Source organism: Panthera leo, chromosome B1 (assembly GCF_018350215.1).
Source record: "Panthera leo isolate Ple1 chromosome B1, P.leo_Ple1_pat1.1, whole genome shotgun sequence".
NCBI lineage: Eukaryota > Metazoa > Chordata > Mammalia > Carnivora > Felidae > Panthera > Panthera leo.
Genome location: NC_056682.1, coordinates 152,656,160 through 152,677,867, shown reverse-complemented (window position 1 = coordinate 152,677,867; position 21,708 = coordinate 152,656,160). Strand labels below are relative to the sequence as shown.

The window sequence follows — 21,708 nt, the reverse complement described above, 5'->3', positions numbered from 1 at the left end:
TGAACTACATTCATTTTATATTGTTCCAAAAGTTAGTTCATTTCAGTCTTTACAAATTCTTGGAATATGGAAAAAACAAAAACAAAAACAAACAAACAAAAAAAACGTTGGATGTTTCCAGATTGAATCTATTCCCTCAGTTTTATGTGTCAAAACTCTAATGAAAATGCTGAAGTGTCTGCAAAAAAATACAAGATATTAAGATGCTACACTGGCTGTTTATTATAGAGTCAAAATTCTGGGAAAGAGACAGCTTTCATTTCATTCATTTATTAGTGTTAATTTTAAAACCATGGGAGTTGCTGAAAGAAACCTAACAATGATGTGAAGTCCTCAAAGAGTCTGAGAATGAGAGGTCAGAGAGAAGACAAAGAAATTAGATCTTAGAACCAAGTGGACAGAATTAGAATCAAACCAAAGGAGTCAAACAGGATGGTGTACCCAGTCAAGTGCAGCTGGGAGTTCAGGTTACACATGACCAAAGATGATCCACTGCCCTAGCAAAAGGGAAACTCTAGTGACCTTAGGAAGGTCTTCGGCAAAAGGACAAAGAAGAATGTTCTGAAGTGAGGGCTAAGTGATGGAGAAAGGAAGAGTGATGGAATTGGTATAAGCGGTTTGTAAATTAGCAAATTCTTGGTAAAATAATTTTTAGGCAACATTTGAAGATACAGAAAAAAAAAGACTTAAAAGAGTAAATCTAAGGATTTGGAGAGAGAATTGCATCGTGGACCTAAAAGTCTATTATGGATTAACCTGTAAGAGAGTAGTTTAGGTAAAGCGTGGAATAGTTTTAAGCTAGGGAGAAATATAGATCAACTAGTAAAAGAGCAGTTTAGATAATATACAACATAAACTTTAATCTAGATGATAAATCAGAAGAAAGGTAGTGTTTTAGAGACTATATTTCTCTGAGTTTCAGAAACTGTGAGTCCTAGAGCAAAACAGTGAGATATTTAAAATGGTACGTGGGCAAGTGATTTGTTTAGTTTCAAATATTAAAATTCAGTTATAACTAATGTCAAATCTCATGGCATGGATAAGTGATAAGTAGCTAAAGCAGAGTGGAAGTGAAAATTCCAGGAAAAGCAATTAGTTTTGAAAGTATCATATTGGATTATCATTTTAGATGTAATTTTCAATGTAATGCTGGGGCTTAAAATGAAGGGGAATCTAATAGCAAGAATTTATTAGATCTCTCAAAATAGAGAAAGGGTAGGTAAGTACAAAACAAAGAAGAATGAAGGATAATATACTAGAATGACATGAATCTTAAAATAGGTAGAGATTACATGTTAGAGAAAACTTCATGACTTAAATTTTAAAAGTATACTAGATAAATGATGTACTGTGGATTGTGACAAAGTATATGGATTTCACTTGATAAACATTGGTCAACCTCAAAATGATACTATAGAAATGTCTATCTAAAATAATTTTTGTAGATTAAATCTTTTCCTTTGAGTTTTTTAGATTATTTAGGTACCTTTTGGAAATTACAACATTAAGCTTTTAGGCTCAAAAGATGCCGTAAGAGGGAATTAAGATATTCTATAGTTAAGAAAATAACTACATATATATATGTCATACACATAATCACACACACACATGAGGTATATGTATATTAAAATGCACAAAATACATTTATACTACATACTACCACCCTATTATCACTTAAATGACTATTACTGAAATCTTTAATAATGTGGATTTATTCTGGGGATATTTTACTCTAACCTGTTTCAAGAAAGAACTATTATTCATTAAACTAACTGGTGGGAAGATGAGAGTGCCATGCAGGGTCAATATTGTCATATTTTCAGAATGTCATCCTCATTTTTTTTTTCTTTTTAAACAGACATTGCATTTAATTCCAATATGTAGTATTCTTATTTATTACTCAACCCTTTGCTACTGCTAAAATGTGCACAGACTCAGGATTTAGTTTTTCCAAAAGGCATTTAATATTTTTGGCTGAAAACATTAAACATCTGACCACGGGGAAAAATCAAGCTTCTAGGATGTCATAAGTATAATACTTAGCACTGAAGAAATTGATTTTAGGAGTTAGCCAATAGTAATCTTAAAGTAGCATGAGATGCTAGAGAATCGGCCTAAAAGAAAGCAACCAATTTGTGAAAAAGACTAAAATCTCCATTCATTCCTACAAAATGCTACTTTAACCTATCTACTTTTGGAATTATTTTGTTTTTGTTTTGGTGTCTTTTTCTTCTCCTTCGTTTTCTTCTTCTTCTTCTTCTTCTTCTTCTTCTTCTTCTTCTTCTTCCTTTTGTTTTTCTTTTTGGGAAAACAAAATACTACCTGCTTTTGGCAATTTATACAGTAAACTGTAATGGTCTGTAAATAAATAAATATTGACTTAAAAAAGTCATTACTGGAAAATGAAATATAAAGGTATTTTAGAAATGTTTGGATTATAATATATACAAAACATAATCTCCTTGAATTCAAATTTATGGACCCTAAACAAAACATGAAAGAGATATCAAGAAGTTATCTAACCAAAACTGTCAATGAAAGAATGGAGAAATCATGATACCAGATAAATTACCAAAAAACATTTTTAATGTAGAAATAATTCCCTAATATTTAGATATTGTTTTGTAAAACACTGAATAAAATAATAAAAATAAATCAGAAAGAGAGAAAATAGCTATATAATTTCACTAATCGTGATATGTGACCAGAAATTAAAATCATAAACATAAAATATAATTAAAATGGTGAGAATTCTTCACTCCATCCCCTCTACCAAGATAAATTACAGATATTAAAAAACGTATGTGAAAAATAAAACTATAACTTACAAGTATTTGAATAAAACATAAATCAGTATTTCCAAAGATTAGAGGATGAAATGATACTCAAATAGGTCACAAAACAGAAAACAGAAAATAAAAAAATTGATTAATTTGGATCTATAAAATTGATTTTTCTTCCAAAAATGGGGAAAAGTGTTTGTTACCTATATACTAATTCATAAAGATTTTCTATATTATTAAGACAGCAAAAACATCCAAGTAGTCAAAGATATGGGTGAACACTATGAACAGGCAATTTCCAGAAAAAAATACATAAAAATCTCAAAGGAGAGTATGAAAAAATTAATTCACTAATGATTCAACAAATGAAATCTAATGCTAAATTATTTGTTTCCATACATAAATTATCAAAACTTATTAACTTGTTAATATACAGTACTAATTAGGAAAGGGAAGAAAAACTCTGAAGTACTCTTTTAAGTCTACAAATTAGGGGAGAAAATTTGGCAATACATACATGTTAAGATTTGAAGTGAGGTTATTCTCTATAACAGCATTTTTTTCCCTGCTATTATTCTTACAAATACAATTAAATAATTTTACAAACATGAATTATTCTGATCAATAAATAACTTGATGCATGGTACATATTAAATGTCTGCTAAATATTTTTCAACATTCAACAAATAGTGATGAATAAATAAGCATAATATTTCTTTATTATAGAATCAATTAGAATGTGTATCCAGAAAATGTGTATTGCACATCCACAGAAAAGTATATCTCCAGTAATATTTATCATGTAGGTCAATATATATTTACACAGAAGTACACTGAGAAAATATGTTGATAGGAAAAGCTATTAGAGACCAATGTATAAGATATGTGAAATTGTCGGGGGGGGGGGCACCTGGGTGGCACAGTCTTTTATGTGTCTGACTCTTGATTTCAGCTCAGGTCATGATCTTATGGTTCTTGAGATCAAGCCCAGAGTCGAGCTGTGTACTGACAGCACGCAGCCTGCTTGAGATTCTCTCTCCCTCTCTCCCTGCTACTGCCCTCTCTCAAGCTCCCTCTCCCTCACAAAATAAATAAATAAACTTAAAAATAAAAAAAAAAAGATATGTGAAATTGTGTATATAGGCATAGAAAAGTATCTCTAGCCTTTAGTAAAAACATTTATATTAGGAAGCTAATGCTTTAATCTTTGTGAGATTTTGCATTTTTGGAAATTTATCTTGTATGTTTATTATTTTATTATATTAAAAATTGAAGCTATTGTTATCTTGCTAAAATAATCTCACTTATTGAATATGATGCTTTGCCAACAAAGGACATACAAATCAAACAAAAAATAATACATGAAAATGAGAAATTGGCACATTAATATCTTTGGGATTAGAAAAACATTGTGGTACATTTTAGCACATCTGAATTTAACGTGGAGATTATATTTTCAAGGGATTTGTAATAGGGTCCGAGGAACTTTGAATATGACATATTTTATGAAATTTGAAAAATGAAAGATATTTTTAAACCAACTAGATAGGTGACAAAATATATAAGCACAAATAACTCATTTTAGACATTTCCTTGTAATGATGAAGTGTCATTAATAAACCATTTTAAAAGCTCATGTGCTTGTTTTTAGATCATTTACATAAAATTCCACTGTGATGCATTCCATGTCTTTCTGAAAATTTTCTCAGAAATGAGAAGATTAATACTATAAGAGTAAGCTATGTCTTAATAGATTCCCTTGTTTTATATTACTCATCTATAATCCTGCTAATGATTGCAATTTAACCAAATTTTTTTTGGTTAGCCAAAACAATTTTTAGAGGAAGAAATAAAGGAAAAGAAAAAAAGAAGAAAAAAACCATTGCTTGTGCATTAAAGTTTGCAAGATGATCTTTGATTTTGTACCGGTGGCTTTAGTGCTGTGTGTGCTTTCTGGTTTCGCATTTTGAGAATACTCCCTTATATGGTATATTAACCAGTCTAGATATTTCACTGTCCCAATATCTGTCTCCTTTTGAATTTAAATTTCTTCACACACTCACATATTCAAATATAAATTGGAAATCAATCATGTGCTATAGATAATCTATCTCTTCTGATATTTGGTGAATTTATATTGTAGGCACTTGCTCAAGTTCCAACATTGCTAACCCAACTATTTTGATGTTTGCATATTATACAACAAAACTATTTCATAATATCACGCTTTGGGAATATCAGCATGTCATGAAAGATGAATCAAAATAGCCCTGACATTGCATAGCAATACACAGGTTTAAACGTTGTGCCATAATGAGAGACTAAACAGTTTACAGACAGGATCATACCTCATGCACTTTAGGAATTGTATTAGTCATGACAGTTGTATTACATGAACCTTGACTGGCAAAATGGCCATCCGTTCCTAACGCTTTGATCTAAGATTGTGCAAACAGTAATACATCACATAGGTAAATTGAATTTTCAACATTTATGTGAGTTTCTGATGATATTAAGTATATAGCAATGTAAATTTGACAAGTATTTTAAAGTAGTTACAATAAGAAGAGGTCTATTTTCAACACCTGGGACATTGATATGTGCCAGTGGCTTACACTATGATTTGAATTGAAACCACAAAGAAAATATGGGCTTAAGTAAAAAAAAAAAAAAAAACAGAAAAAGAAAGAAAAAAAAGAAAAATTGAGAGGTACATATAGCGAGGGCAGTTAGAGAAAACAAAATTATATTATTCTATATATCATTAGCTGAATTTCATAATAGAAAACATTAACAAGGTATCATTAAAAACCATGTTTTGAACAATATATTACTACACGTTGTGATTTATAGTACCTATATACACTATAATAGAATAGACTTGAGATATTTCTTTTCAAAATATTTTTATCTCAAAATGTTTGCTGCCCTTAATATATTGGTAGATGATACATTCTTTAGTTTCTTTTTTTTTTAATCTCAATTTGCCACTTTAACAGGAAATGAATCATCAATTTCTCTAAAATTTCAAGATTAGGGAAGCAATCTTCTTTCAGAATTACTTTTGTTTTTTTAAAGATTTGACATTTCTCTCCGTTAACATACAAAGTTGTTAAACTATTTTGAAATATACTAAAAGGAAAGAAAGTTAGGTATATCCTGTCAACTACTTTTAAGAATCCAGAGAGCATGTGTGGACACACAAAGTAACATTTACTAACATTAATGTAAAATAAAATTTTAATTATTTTTAACTAATGAATTCAACATTAATCAATTCTGGGAAGTCATTCAATTTGTGTATGTATGTGTATATGTTTGTGTGCATACACATAGTGTTTTAGTATGCCAAAAAACCATACTAGACAATGGATACACTATGAATATTATCTTTAGTAGTATAGCATAGTACCTGATCATTTAACTTTATTAATGAGTATTTGTTGAATTAAGTTGAATGAAATAATTTTTGGTACTCAAGTAGTAAAAAATTTTTTTTCTTAAAGCTAAAAGTGAAAATACAAAAAAATTTAAACTATTATTTTGTGATGTAATCATGTGGAAACTTATAAAACATTTTCTGTGAAACAACTTTTTTTTTTAAATTACCAAGTGTTATTTGGCTTCAAATTATACAATTCTTTCTTTACTGAAGGAAAATTAACAATATGTGGGATAAAATTGTCAAATGATGTATACAGTATGGTAAATAAAGGAGAGATATTTTGAAAATCCTGTTAAATTTTAAATGGGTTAAATATATTTCATAAAAATTTATTCTTTTCCTGAAATATTTTGTATGAGGTTCATCAAGAATGCAGTTACCTGAAAGACGTTTTTTGTCCATATAACCTATCTTTTGTGTGCCATTTGGCAAATTTGTTAGAAGTTCTTCAGTGACCAGAACATCAATGTTAACTTATTAATTTATTAACTTATCTCAATCTTGAAATCTACATGTAATATTAAAACAATGGTGTAATGCCCGAGGTCGCGAACCCCCCGCAAGAGACCACCGGAGTCGTAAGTCAAAGCCAAGCGGCAAGGGTCATTTATTGCAGGTTCGAACCTGGACCTCTGCGCACTCGTCGCCAGTGACGCTGAGAGGCCCCGATCAGGGTTGGTACGGCGTTTTTATAGACAGAGACAAATAGCACAGGGGAGGTTTCAAATTATGAGGGGCCTGATTAGTTGGTTTTAAAGTAAGGACATTTGTTGTTCTCTGATTGGGCATCCTTTGTCTGTCCTTTGGCGGGAAGGCTTTGTCCATTACTTGTGGCAGGAGGAAAAGGGGGAAGGGGGAAGGGGGTAGGGGAGGAATGTGTTAAGCAAGCAGGTTTACAGAAGCGAGAAATGCCGGTTAGTTTATGTACAATCACTTATTCTATTACATATCAGACTACATTCAGGAAAGGTTTCACAATGCTCGTAGCAAACAGCAAGCAAAACAGACTTCTCAGCAATTGTATTTCTTATCAAAGATCCATAATAAGCAGAAAAGAGAACTTAGCTTTAAACTAAGGCAGGGCTGTCATTTGGATTTAAAGCTGTTCTTTTCAATGGTGGTATTTCTCCCCCTGGCCAAGGGTCTTACTGGACTTTGGTGATTAGATTTCTAGAAGTGAAATAGCCACTTAATTTCCATAGCTTCCCCAAAATGCAACATTGACTGTTACCCGACTGAATAATCTGCCAGATCACTCCATTTCTTCATTTAAATTATTGATAAAGCTCATAATTTCTGTTGCTGAAGAAACTATTAGAAAAAGAACGTTAGCTACTTATAGAGGTATGAGTGGAGAGCTTTTTTAAGATAAAAATTCTGCCACTTCTTCCCTTGGTTACATTTATCATTTTTCTAGCTTCTTTCATTGAGAGATCAGGGAATTCGACAGCCTTGTCCAGGAGGCTCCTTCAGATTGCCTAGAGAATACTCATTATTCTATATGATGTGTCATAAATCCTTCTACTGTGTTATCTTTGTTTTGAGTTATTCTCCTTGAACCTTTCAAAGTTTAGCATTGTTTATATCTCCCTGGCCTTTCGGCAAAGAATTATATGCATTTCAACTGTCACAAATAAATCCCTTCATGTGGCTGAAACTACAATTGGTCTGCTAATTCCATTGTTCTTTCTCATGCTTCTTCCCCTGCCCCACCTTCCCCAGGCTCTGAACTGCAGAGACAAGTAGATTATAAACATCATTGAAACTTGGTATTGTCAACTAATAGATAACACAGAGGTCATGGATAAAATGACTTGATTTTTCTTTCAGAAACTTCTTTTAGATCTAATTCTTAGATCATTGATCTAATTCTTAGATCAATCTCACAGGAGAAAATTCCATTAGCAATTACAAACCATATTTGCATTCATTCTTCTTACTCATATTAATCATTGTTTTTAATTTCATAGTTGATCTTATGGTGTCATGTAACATTACCCAGAGATTTCAGTTTTTATAGCCAATTGTGAACTATACTTAGACTTATAGCAATATTATTCATTACATAATTTGTAAAACAAACTCTTGAATTAGTTCCTTTTTGCAAATGAGGACTAACCATAGTATTTCTGAAGTAAAATAAAGAAGTATTATTTGAATTTCTGCCTAAAAAATAATTAAAAACATGATTCAGTAAAAAAGAGGCAATGGATGGGGTTAGTGGTTCGAATACAGGTTACAGAGCCCTATTTTCTGAGTTTGAATTCCAGCTCTGCCACTTATTAGCTATGTGACCACAGGCAAGTTATCTAATCTCTTAAAAAGACTTATCTGTAAAATGAAAATCAGAATACTATAAGATGATCATAAAATTGCTGTGATATTTTTAAATATTTGCTGCACAGGAATATCTTAGGATATTCATAACAAAGAATGACTATTTCATAAAAGTTAACTATATTTATTTTTCTTATTATGAATGTTAATGCAAGGTAACTACAGTAGGACATCCAAAGATATTATAAAGCACAATATTTGATAGCAACAGCTCTGTGACATCAGCTATAATAATTTCAACTTAAAAAATGAGAGTATAAAAATCAAGGATTCTCATATGGAATAAAAAGTCATTTATGTCTTGATAATTTAGCAAATATTTAAAAAAAATTTTTTTTAACGTTTATTTCTTTCTGAGACAGAGAGACAGAGCATGAACAGGGGAGGGTCAGAGAGAGAGGGAGACACAGAATCTGAAACAGGCTCCAGGCTCTGAGCTGTCAGCACAGAGCCTGACACGGGGCTCGAACTCACGGACCGTGAGATTGTGACCTGAGCCGAAGTCGGACGCTCAGCTGACCAAGCCACCCAGGCGCCCCTAGCGAATTTTTTAAAGATAGAAAGATTATTCCAAGTAATATAAAGAGATATGAGCAAGCATGGGGTAAAGAATAGGGATTCTCTGCCTAAGAGAAAATTTAAACTTAATGAACAATTTTTTTTTAAAGGGATTCAAATGTCCAAAGAACAACGATAAATGGTGCTATAATCATTGACAGAAAATATGAAATTTAACAAAGTGACATTCATTTGAAGGAGAAATAGAGGTTTTAAGTATCAAGGGGCAGTTATAGAGGCTCTGTGCCAAAAACTGGAAGGAAAACCAAATATATATTTCTTATTATAAAACAAAATATCACACATCCTAATTTATTTTGATAATTTCAAAAGAAACCTGATCTAGAAACACTAAAAAAGTATTTACTACTTGAAATTTTTTAAAAAAATAGAAAAGTATTAAAACTTTAGTCTCACATAAGAATCCAAAATATTTATGATGAATTATCTAGAAAGAAACTATTCATCAAGTATTTGTACACATGCTCACATGAATCAAAATTTTACATGGTTACTCTTGTCAATTGTGTACAAACTTTGATATAAGCTTTGAAAATACAAGTTATGATGTAACGTTAAAAACATTTTGGGAAAGTTATGTGATTTGTTACTGCATAAAGATTGGATCTCATTCAATATTCTTCAAATATTCACTGAATTTTATATCTCATCCAACGTTAAAACTGGTGTCTGAAAGGGCAGACTTACACTGGCCAACTCCATCTTGTTCTGTGTCCTTCACCTTGACCACACCTCCTCCCCTTGAGTAACCGCCTACTCACCTGCCTAACGGGACTCAGACCCTTCCCCAGCCAATCGGCTGAAGCCACAGCCATACCTCACCAACTGCCCCTAGACCCCAATAAAACCTTTGTCCTTTTGAAACTTGCTCTCTCTCCCGGGTATCTCACCGCTATGTTGGTGCAGGTAGGGGATTGAGCTGGAGCTAGCTCGAATAAAGGCTCTTTTGCTTTTACATGGGACTCGGTTCCCTGGTGGTATTTGGGGATCATGAATTCTGGGCATAACAGTGTCAACACAAAATGAACGAACTTTTTATAGTCTCTAAACATAAGAAAGAGAGCTTTATTTGCCCTAAGTTAGAATAGTGGTCTGGGAAACGTGCTCTTCACAGGGAAGAAAGTGTTCTGGAAAAGGAAGAATTTTTATAAAGTTACATACTTTTTAGCAAAAGCTCAAAAGCTTTTAAATTAGCATATAGGCAGGAATCACAAGTGTTAACATCAAGGAATGCAGGGAGTAAGAGCACTGATTGTTATCTTAAGGACAAGATGGTTTTCCTTTAGGCTACTTATTTACAAAGCAAGTAGACAATGGATGCTTGATGGGCCATAAATCAGGCTTTTTGTTTAAACAAAGTTTATATACAGTCATATTGACTTCAAAAGAAATCTAAAATGTATATCAGATTTTTAGAGAGAGCTTTTGCCTCATCCATCTTAATTGTAATTATGATATTTACCTCCACCAAACAATCATAGAAGTCATCATTCACAATAAGTGTTGATGATTAGTTTCTTTTTAGAGATTATGGATGATGTTGTAATAGCTTTCAGAGCACCTTATCTTGTGGTTGCAAATCACCCTTAACTACAAAATCAGTAAAAGTTTTTAAAAATTTGAAAAAAAACATTTTTTTTTCTTTAAAAAAAAAGCTGTTTAGATGAAATTCTACCTTTATACAACTTTGTACGGCAATGGTATTTTCTAATTTCTGGTTTAGATTCCTTGGCTTCCTTCCTAAGATAAGTAATGATACAGCTCCAAAAGAATGTATTCACTAGACCTTTACTTTGACAAATCTTTAAATTATTTTTATTAATATATCTCCTGCTTTGTCCATGCTAACTATTGCATACATCTCACTTCTATGGAGGTCTAGACTACAGGAACTTAAATAATTTTGAGTATTATAAAGCATAACAAAATAACTTATAACATTCAGGCAGAATTTTTCCACTGGAATTTACTTGTCATTCTGGCAAATACTTTGTCAATTGATTAGATCTACAATATGGATTACATCATTACAGATTTACATTAGTATACACACAGTTGGCTGTGGCTTTTTGTAAGTTCTATTATTGTTTAGAACATAAAATATTAAAAATTATTCTAATAAAGTCATATTATACCCCAAGAGAATATTAAATTTAACTTAAAATAAAGAAATCATGGAATAGTTGTTGAATTGAGTAACATGAAATAAGGTAAAGCTACTCAGATTATGTAACAGAGTTTTGTTTTGTTTTTAACATGGATGGTTTTTTAATCCTTTGAAATCTTAGAAAATATTCACATAGTTTTAGTCAGAGTGTCACCTGGACCTTGAATGATTCTTAATTTTTCAGCTCAGCTTTAACAACGAGGTTTAATTCTTTCTACACAATCTTAGTGAGAATATGAGAGTAAGTGAAGCACAACATATAGCATGATGATATTTGAGACTCTATAGGAGAGGCTTCAAGATACAATCAAGAACAATAATTACAAATGTGAGTAAAGAAATGTATGGAGGTAAAGAAAGACTAGTGGAATATTGCAGCTGAGGCATTTCATGAATTTTTGTGCATTAAGAAATAGATAACTGTGTGTGTGCATATATATAATTGAAAGTTTTATCAGAATCACTTTTTCATGAAACCATTCCTCTTTTCCTCTTACCTTGCTGCTAATATTTTTATTGTAATTTTCTCCCTATTCAATATTTCTTTCACTAGTCTGAGGGCCATACGGTCTCCAGGGTAATCTAAAACATGACTCTTATAATACAGCAGAACTAAGAAATTAGAAACCCTGGGAGAGGAAAAGATAGTCATATACAGGACAAAAAAATCACAGTAAAGAAAATTTTAAAATAGAACTAAGAAAAATGTAAAGCTGACACAAAGTCAGAGAAATAATAGGGAGACTAGAAATCAAGATCAGTCAAAACACCGAAGAGAACACAGAATAGAGATAAAAGACATATAAGGAGAACTCTCCCCTCAGGAAACCCAGTTCCTCTGATGAGTTTGGTTTTTTCTTTACAAGATTAGCAATTCCTATTTAACTGCAGGGTGTAAAAATAAACACCATCAGAAGTGTTGTAATAAAATATTTATTCGGTGTCAGAAAGTAAAGAAGTAAGTTTGAAAAAAAATCTAACAATTGTAGTTATAAATATATATATGTATATATATATATATATATGTACATATATATATACATATATATATATGATTGTTATGATTGGAATATATTTATGAAAATAAGGTATTTAATGTTATTGGGTTTTAAATATGCTAAATAAGGGTGCCTGAGTGGTTCAGTTGGGTAAGCATCCATCTTCGGCTCAGGTCATGATTTCATGGTTTATGGATTCAAGCCCCACATCAGGCTCTGTGCTGACAGCTCAGAGCCTGGAGCCTGCTTCACATTCTGTGTCTCCCTCTCTCTGCCCCACACCACCCCCCCCCCCCCGGCCCCCACTCACACTGTCTCTGTCTGTGAAAATAAATAAACGTTAAAAAAATTTAATATGTTAAACATAAAATATTAAGGCAATCAACACATAACTTTGTTTTGTTTCATTTTTAGCATTGTAAAATTGTTAGTGTTAGCAACACTTTTTTGCTTGCTTTTTATTATTTGGTAAATATATTAAACATAATGTTCAATTTAATTGACTAACAGATAATTCTCTGTAATGTAATTAGCAAAAATTGTGTTTTTGTGCTTTGTAAAACTTGAAGACCAATACTTTTTTTGAAATAGAGTATAATGAATGCAAATTGCTTGAATATTATATTTCTTTTTTTTATTGCAGTATGATTGACACATAATATTATATAAGCTTTAGGTATACAACATAGTGACTCAATACTTACATGTATTATGAAATAATCATCACAATATATAAAGTTACCACCTGTCACCATACAATGTTTTTACAATATTATTGACTATTACCTGTGCTGTATACCACATCCCCATGTCTTATTTATTTCATAAATACAAGATTGTACCTCTTAATCTCTTTCACCTGTTTTGTTCATCCCTCTGGCAACCATCAGTTTGTTTTCTGTATTTGAGTCTCCTGTTTTGGTGTGTTTGTTCATTTGTTTTGGTTTTTAGATTTTAAAGTGAATCATATGCTGAAATCATATGGTATTTGTCTTTGTCTGACTTCTCTCACTTAGCTTAATACTCTTTTAGGTCTACCCAGAGATAAACAGACCATTGTTACAAATAGATATTCTTTTTTAATGGCTGAGGAATATTCCTCTGTGTGTGTGTGTGTGTGTGTGTGTGTGTATGTGTGTGTGAGTCTGTATGTGAGTAGCATATCTTTTCTATCCATCATCTACTTATGGATACTTAGGTGGACACTTATGCTCTCATATCTTGGCTATTATAAATAATGCTGTGTAAACATAGGGGTGCATTTATCTTTTTGAATTAGCACTTTTATTTAGATAATACAGATAAGTGGGATTATTGGATCATAGAGTATTTCTATTTTTTCTATTTTTAATTTTTCACAGAACCTCTGTATTATTTTTCACAGTTGTTACACCAGTTTACATTCCCACCGACAGGGCATGAGGGTTCCCTTTACCCTAAATCCTCACCAACACTTTTTATTTCTTGTCTTTTTGATAATAGCCATTCTCAGAGATATGAGGTGATGACATTGTGGTTGTAATTTACATTGCCTTCATAATTAGTGACATTGAGCATTTTTTTCATGTTGGCTACATATAATAAATGCAAAATTACTGAATATTATTTTTCTTTAAGTGATGGGCTACTTTTGATATTAACAGTAATTTTTAAAAAGTGAAAAAGTCACAGTTTACATAAAGTTGTTAAAGATTAGAACTATGCCTAGGAAAACGAGTAAAATAATAATCATCAAGAAATCCTCAAGTCTTGATATAGCTATTAAAACTAATCACATTATTGTCATATTTTTTAATTATCCAGTTCTGATACTGGACATTTCTAAGATTTTTCATAAACTACTTAACTTCACTTATTACTAGAAGTAGGCTCTGGACCACCTAAGTACAGAATTTCTGGTTCAAAAATTTTAACATTTCTAGTAACTGTTATGTATGTCTATATATATTATAGACTATTATAAAAGGAATCAGAAAATAGTAATCAAGATAACTTCACATTCCTTCTACACATGCATTAGCTTTTGATTCTTTTCTTCATTTCCAGACAATAATAGAAATCATATATTTATTATGTTGTTATTATTATTATTATTATTATTATTATTTTTAATGTTTATTTATTTTTGAGACAGAGAGAGACAGAGCATGAACGGGGGAGGGTCAGAGAGAGAGGGAGACACAGAATCCGAAGCAGGCTCCAGGCTCTGAGCTGTCAGCACAGAGCCGGATGCGGGGCTCGAACTCACAGACCGTGAGATCATGACCTGAGCCGAAGTCAGATGCTTAACCGACTGAGCCACCCAGGCGCCTCATGTTGTTATTATTAACTTAAATACAAGCATTTTTCTTGCAGCTTTCTACATTATAGTAATAACATAATTTTCAAGTGTCTTTTCACTTACTGCTAGAATCTAAACTTTCTGAAACCACCTTATTAGAGAAGTTTAGTCTAAGTCTTTCCAAAGATGAAAGTTCAATTACTAGTTTGAGATCCATATTTTATGTGAAGACAGGAATAACCCAAAACAAATTCATTAATATATAAATAAAGAAATGCTTGTGTAAATAACGGGATAACATGGCTAACATAATGGTAGGTGATAAGGCACAAATTTGGAGTTTTAGAATTTTTTCAATAATTTAGAAGTAGCATAAATATACAGGGAATTTTATCATGCTACAAGTTAGAAAATTAATTCCATGACAAATCTTTGCACTTTGCACTGTTCTCTTTTCCTTACCATAATCCTTTTGTGGCTTATTTCTGCATACTCAAATCTTACATGTCTTTGTGGTGAATATTAAAACTTACCTTCTTGAAGAATTTTTAACGGGTTAAGCATATTTCAAATAATTCTATTCCATACTGTATATGCTTTCTATTCCTATTAAAAATTCTACCTATTTTACGCTGAGGTATTTTTAAATAGTTTAAAGCATTAAATTGTAAACTTTAAGAATATTTTCAGAAAAGAAATAGTGCCCAACTAAATACAAGACATTGAAAATGTTCACTAGCAAAAACCATACAGTGTAAAATACCAAGGATGAACTCTAATATAAACTACAGACTTTGGGAAATAATGAGGTGTCAGTGTAGGCTCACAGATTGTAACAAATACCCTATTCTGATGTGAAATGTTGATAGGGGAGGCTGTGCATGTGTGACACCTGAGGGTATATAAGAACTCTGTATTCTGCTTAGTTTTGCTATGTATCTAAAACTGCTTTAAAATTAGAGTATATAAAAAGTGCCTCCTAGTAATTATAGACACGTTCACTATGTTTAAGTTATGAGTAAACTTTACTGGAAAGGTTTAAAAATAAAACCTGAATTTGAACAAACCTCATATAAATATTTCCAGTAATAATGAAACCTTTAATTAGGTAAATTTACCTATTAATAAAATTAAATAGTATAATTTTAATTTATTGTATAAAGAGTTCCTTTGTGGAATAGATTTGACCAGTATAAACACACCCAGTAAAACTTTTGTTCAGTATTTTGTTTACATATAAATACTTTTTATCAGTTAAGAATTCTCATATATAGGATGTTTTCTGTTTTAATAAATATGTTCAAATATAAAAGAGAAAATAATTTTGTGAAAAACTAAAACTATTGTGGATAAGAGAGTTAGATATGAAAACACAGTATTTATAGTCAAGAAGTATTTACCATATTATTTCTGAATTTCATGTAAAATTATGGTTTCCATACACCCTTTCTATCATAACATTGAACTTATTTTTACAGATAAATTTGAACCAAATTGAGAAAACTGTAACATAAATTCTAGATTATATATAAAACTTACATGCTTTGTGGAATTTTTGTTTAACATCATGAATAGTAGATGTTTGTATCACCTGAAAAGAAAAAGAAAACATATAGAAAGAATTGTAAGAAAAAAGTATCTATTTGTTTGCTATATATTTGAGAAGAAAACATAAAATAATAAAGTGTAAAATGATTATGAAATAACTAGTGTGTTTTGTTTGGCTTTTTAGTCACTACTGCTTTGACAACCTTGAAATATTGAGTCAATATGCCTTTTCGTAAATTTTTTTTTGTACGTAGCAATAATGGTGGTATTGTATGAGTTTATCCAAGTGTTTGTCTCTAAAATATATTTTTTAATCATCTCTGCCCATAATATTCAATTTCTGCCTCCCAAACTGATGAGAATCTCAATTAAAATATGAATAAATATACAAGATAGAAGGTAAAAAGGTATATAGCAGAGGGCTTCAGCATATGAAATTGATGTATGTGGGCAAAGAGGGAAATGTTTATTTCAGCATATCATCAGAAAAAAAATCCTATCCAAGCCCCCTCGTTAGTTATGTTATTAAAACCCCCAACCAAAATTGCTATAGGTCCATCGAAATTCATGTTAGATATATTATTTGGATTCATCAGAATTGCAAAACTCATGAGGATGAGAGTTCTATTTAAACACCTCAAGCCATCACATTTTTTGACTGTCTGACTTGGTTCACATCAAACTTGCAAACAAATTTCCCTCTGCATCTGGTTCCTTATGAAAAAAAACCCAAAACACTTCAAAGTCTACAGCAAAGGACATATTCACGATCATATAAGAAGATATATTTCCTTTCTCAAAACACATATAGAAAACTATGTTAATGATTTATTTTATTGCTGCATTAAAATCTTATAGCTGTTGTGAGAAGTGAAGTGAAAAATAAAAGTGCATGAAGGGTGGCCCATAATAATACCCCAGGCAGTTCTTATTAACATTGTATTATATTTAATATTTAATTAAACATTAAATGTATAACAAGGAATGCATTTATTTTACCATAATCCACTCTGATTAATACACCTATAACCATGGTATCCTATACTATTCATAGAAATTTTTTTTCTGATTTCTTCTACGTATATGATCCACTAAATAAAAAAGTTCTAAGATTTAATCACTGAATGATGATACTAATCCCCATTTTGGATATGCTATATGTAACAAAAGCCCTTACAGAAGCTGTGTGTAAAATAAAATTTCAAATATTTTATAATACTGCTCTTGCTTGGAAGATAATAGAAAATATTTGTAAACCAGTTTTTAGAGAGGGCAATGAATAGACACGTGAATATATCATATTTTAATTTTGATAATTTAACTTTTATATTTGAATTACATTTTATAAAACATGGAGCTTTGTTTTAACATTGTTCATTGTTTTATCTCACAGTTTCCTGGGTTCCTCTGATAAGGATGCCTAAAATCCGCATACTATTTTCTAGAGTAACTAATACTTGTCCACCACACATTTCAAGGGCCGTCTAATAAGGAAAAACAAATAATTTTCATGATCAATAGCTCCTCAATTAGAGTTTGCTGTTGCTCTGCTATCACTTTATGAAGGCATATGATCTTGTGTTTACAGGCTGATTGTTCCGACAATCACATCCTTGAAAAGAATGACCCGGTGTTATTTTAGTCCGTGTTTCAACATTTAGTGCACCAGAGAGCATACAGTAAAGTTTAAGCCACTTTTGTTGAAATAAAAAATAAAGCTGTGAGTATAAAGTTATATAGAAACAGATTTTTTTTAGTTTATTTATTTATTTTGAGAAAGACAGAGACAGGGTAAGCAGGGGAGGGACAGAGAGAGAGAGAGAGAGAGAGAGGGAGATAGAGAATCCCAAGCGGGCTGTGCTAGCACAAAGCCTGACTCTGGGCTCAAACACAGGAAACTGTGAGATCATGACCTGAGCTGAAACCAAGAGTCAGAGGCTCAACCAATTGAGCCAACCAGGTGTCCCCCAAACAGAAGGTTTTTAATTCGGTATGAAATCTTTCTCAAGTAGATTTCCGTGGAAACTTCTATGCTTTCCTTCAAGTATAATCACTTAAGTAAAAATCTAATTTGATATGTGCATTTTTTTCTCTGAATTTGCAAATTTTCAAGACTAAAATGATATTCTCCTGAAGGAAACCTACATGTGGAAATGGATTTTTTTGCAAGCTTTTAACCAAGTTTGTAATTTACTTTCCAATTTTAAAAATGACATTTGACTTTCACATGTTAGAAAAATGCTGATTTTGAATACATCTTTGAGAACTGCCCTATATGGAGCAATTTTAGTCAAATACAGAAGAAAAAAAATAATTAACTATTAAATGATCCAGACAGCAATGCTCAATTAGCCACAAGACTGTGTTTGAGCAACTCCTCCAGTCCTTCAGCTGCACTCGGAGCACAAAGAGAAGATAAGATGATAATTAACAGAGCATATAAGACGTTCTGATTACTAAAACTGATGTCTCTGTAGCTCCATCAGGAAGTTTATTCATAATAACTTCTACTTTTTAGCCAGTTTTAATACCTCTTAAAAAGGATGAACTATCATCACAATAATTTATTCCTTTTATAAATCACAATTGATTGTGCAGATGGGACACATAAGTATTCCGACATCTGAAATCCTGAAATTCCCTTCATTAATGTTTCTCTCTCATTAGAGAAAATTAATCTTAAAATGTTAAGTAGACAAGGTAAATGGTGTTTGTTAGTTGAATGAAATATTTATTTCTAAATTTCAAGTGATCATGATTGAGTTTTGGGTCATTATCCTTTATCCAACAATTTAAATTGATGGACTTAGTTGGAAAAAGCTTTTCACGTTCAAGTGAAATCTAGGATTTGTTTGAATTTGCCCCCTACAAAGATACTGCATTATTTCACACACCAAAAAAAACCTATTTTTGTACTATTGCTACTTTTTAGAACTATATTTCAGCTACTTTCTCAGGAACTCCTTGAAATGAACCGATGTCTTCAGAATACTGTTTATCCTGCTTAAAGAATGAAAATTAAGGGAGAAGGAAAAACAACAACCTCTTTGAAATTCATTTGACTGTAATTGCAATGTGCAAACCGAAATTTGTCAGTAAACTTTGTTTAGAAAAGAAATGTGTCCAATGGTAAAGACACAGAAAAACAGAATAAAAGATAAACTGAATCGAAATGAATAGATGCTGAGGCATGAAAATACACACGCGCGCACACACACACACACACACACACACACATGATATCTAGTGCAGGGTAGCTAAATGGCACGAGCTTTCCATCCCTGGTTTTTGAGACATAAGAAAGAATACTAGCCTGAAGAATCAATTTTTAGATTGGTTAATTCAGGAAAGTGCAAAATATGCCTCTAAGCATTTCCATTAGAAGGTTTTACATTAGTAAATGGAATAGGTACTTGCATATATTGCATATATTTTACTCAGAGTGGACAGGGAGTTTTCAGAGTAAACAAATATTATTTTACTAAAAAGTAATCTTCAGATTGTAACTAAAATACAAATTTTTAATTTAAAACTTTTCAGCTGTATTGAGGTATAATTGACAGATTAAATGGTAAGATAAAATGTACCACGTAATGATTTGATATACTTGTACACTGTTAAAGAAGATAATTAACACATGTATCAGCTCACTTTTTTTTTGTCTTTACTGAGGACATTTAAGTTCTACTCTCTTAGCTAATTTCAATTACATGATACGGGGTCATCACCTATAGTCCTCAGGTTATATAAAAGATTCTCTGACTTTATTCATCGTATAACTGAAATTTTGTACCGTTTTACCAATCTGTCCTTATTTCCCCTACCTGTCGCCCCAGCTCCTGGCAAGAGCTTTTCTACTCTCTGTTCTATGAGTTCACTTTTTAAAATTCCATATATAAATAATACCGTACAGTATTTGTCTTTCTCTGTCTGGCTTATTTAACTTAGCATAATGCCCTCCAGCTTTATCCATGTCATTGTAAATCACAAAATTTCTTTTTTTGGTTAGTAGAAAATATTTCATTATATCATATATACATACAGGGTTCAGGGTTCCCTTCACTCCACATCCTGGCCAACTCTTGTTATCTTTTGTGTTTGTGAAGATAGCCATTTTAACAGTTCCAAGGTGATATCTCATTGTGGTTTTAATTTGCATTTGCCTGATAATTAGTGATGATGGGCATCTTTTCATGTGTCTGTCGACAATGTATATGTTTTCTTTGGAAAAAAATACTTGTTTTTAACTGCTTTGCCCATTTTTATATCAGGTTATTTGTTCTTTTGCTTTGAGTGGTATGAACTCCTTGTATATTTTGTATATAAACCCCTTATTGGATATGTGGTTTGCAAATGTTTTCTCCCATTCCATACATTGCCTTTTTATTTTGTTGATGATTTCCCTAAGTTTGATATAGTCCCGCCTTACAGCTTTAAGTGGAAGAGGAAAAAAAATGACAATGACATAGAAAATCTTTATCTTTGTTGTAAGTTTTTCTAATGATAAAAGGACCTTTAATAAAGAACTGACAAAATCAAGAAATGATTTCTATTATTTAAATTATCTTTTTAAAAAGATTTACTCATTTTAATTCAAGTTTAATTGAACATACTTTCAAAATAGGTTGCACCACAAATAGTGGTTTAGAACAACACATGCTTATTTTTCACACACACCACAGTATATTACAGACTGGCTGATGGATCCACTGTGCACTTTCCTCTCTCTGGGATCTATACTGACAAAGCCGACATCGTACAGAACATTGCTTATTTCCAAGGCAGAAGTTAAAAAAAAAAAAAGTGGTGAAATTAGATTATGTTCTGAAAGCTTCCCTCAGGAAATAAATGCATGCCTTTCACCTTCATTTCACAGCACAAATAAGTTACTTCGAAGAAGTAGGTAAATTTAATTTTACCTATTTCCTGTGTTGAGAATGAGCCAAAGTTCTTAATAAACAACACTAACATTTACCAGAGTTTACCTTTCTGGTCATCAAATATTTGGTCCTCTGTCCCTTACATTCAAAATACACACACTGTGTCCTCATGTATCTATCTACCCTCTTGATAGATAGGTATAGATATAGAAATGTAGGTATGTTATATATTACAGATTTCAAATAGTGTTGCATATATCTGTATATATAATAGTAGTTGGAAAATACAGGTCCCTTTAGTGTGTGGGGGAAAGGGGGTTAGGACTCGAAATATAATTTTAGTTTCCCTTCTTCACATAAGGTCTATACTTTCTATACTTGACCAAGACATTAGTTTTCTGGGCATATGAAAGAAATAAAAATAGTCATATCATGAGATGTTAAATCAATGTAAGATCAACTCTTTTGTTTCTTTTTCAATTTTTTTTTCTTTTTTTCTTAATTCTAGTTAGTCAATATACAGTGTTATATTAGCTTCAGGTATACAATATAGTGATCTAACACTGTCATAGAATATTAGCTATTTTGTTATGTGAATTATAAAATTACCTCCATCACCAATGTGCCACACTGTGTCTAGTGTCCATAAAATCATGGCTGCAGAGAATAATCAAAATTTCTTTTCCACTG

General features: G+C 31.5%; 1 protein-coding gene across 1 annotated transcript in view; it reads right to left on the bottom strand.

Annotated features, from left to right (window-relative positions):
* Positions 1-21,708, bottom strand: part of TECRL (trans-2,3-enoyl-CoA reductase like) — a 97,396-nt gene that overhangs the window by 54,451 nt on the left and 21,237 nt on the right. Inside the window, exon 2 of the mRNA XM_042936276.1 lies at positions 16,130-16,181. Within this exon, the coding sequence (XP_042792210.1) occupies positions 16,130-16,181 (52 nt within the window). The remainder of the gene's footprint in view (positions 1-16,129; positions 16,182-21,708) is intronic.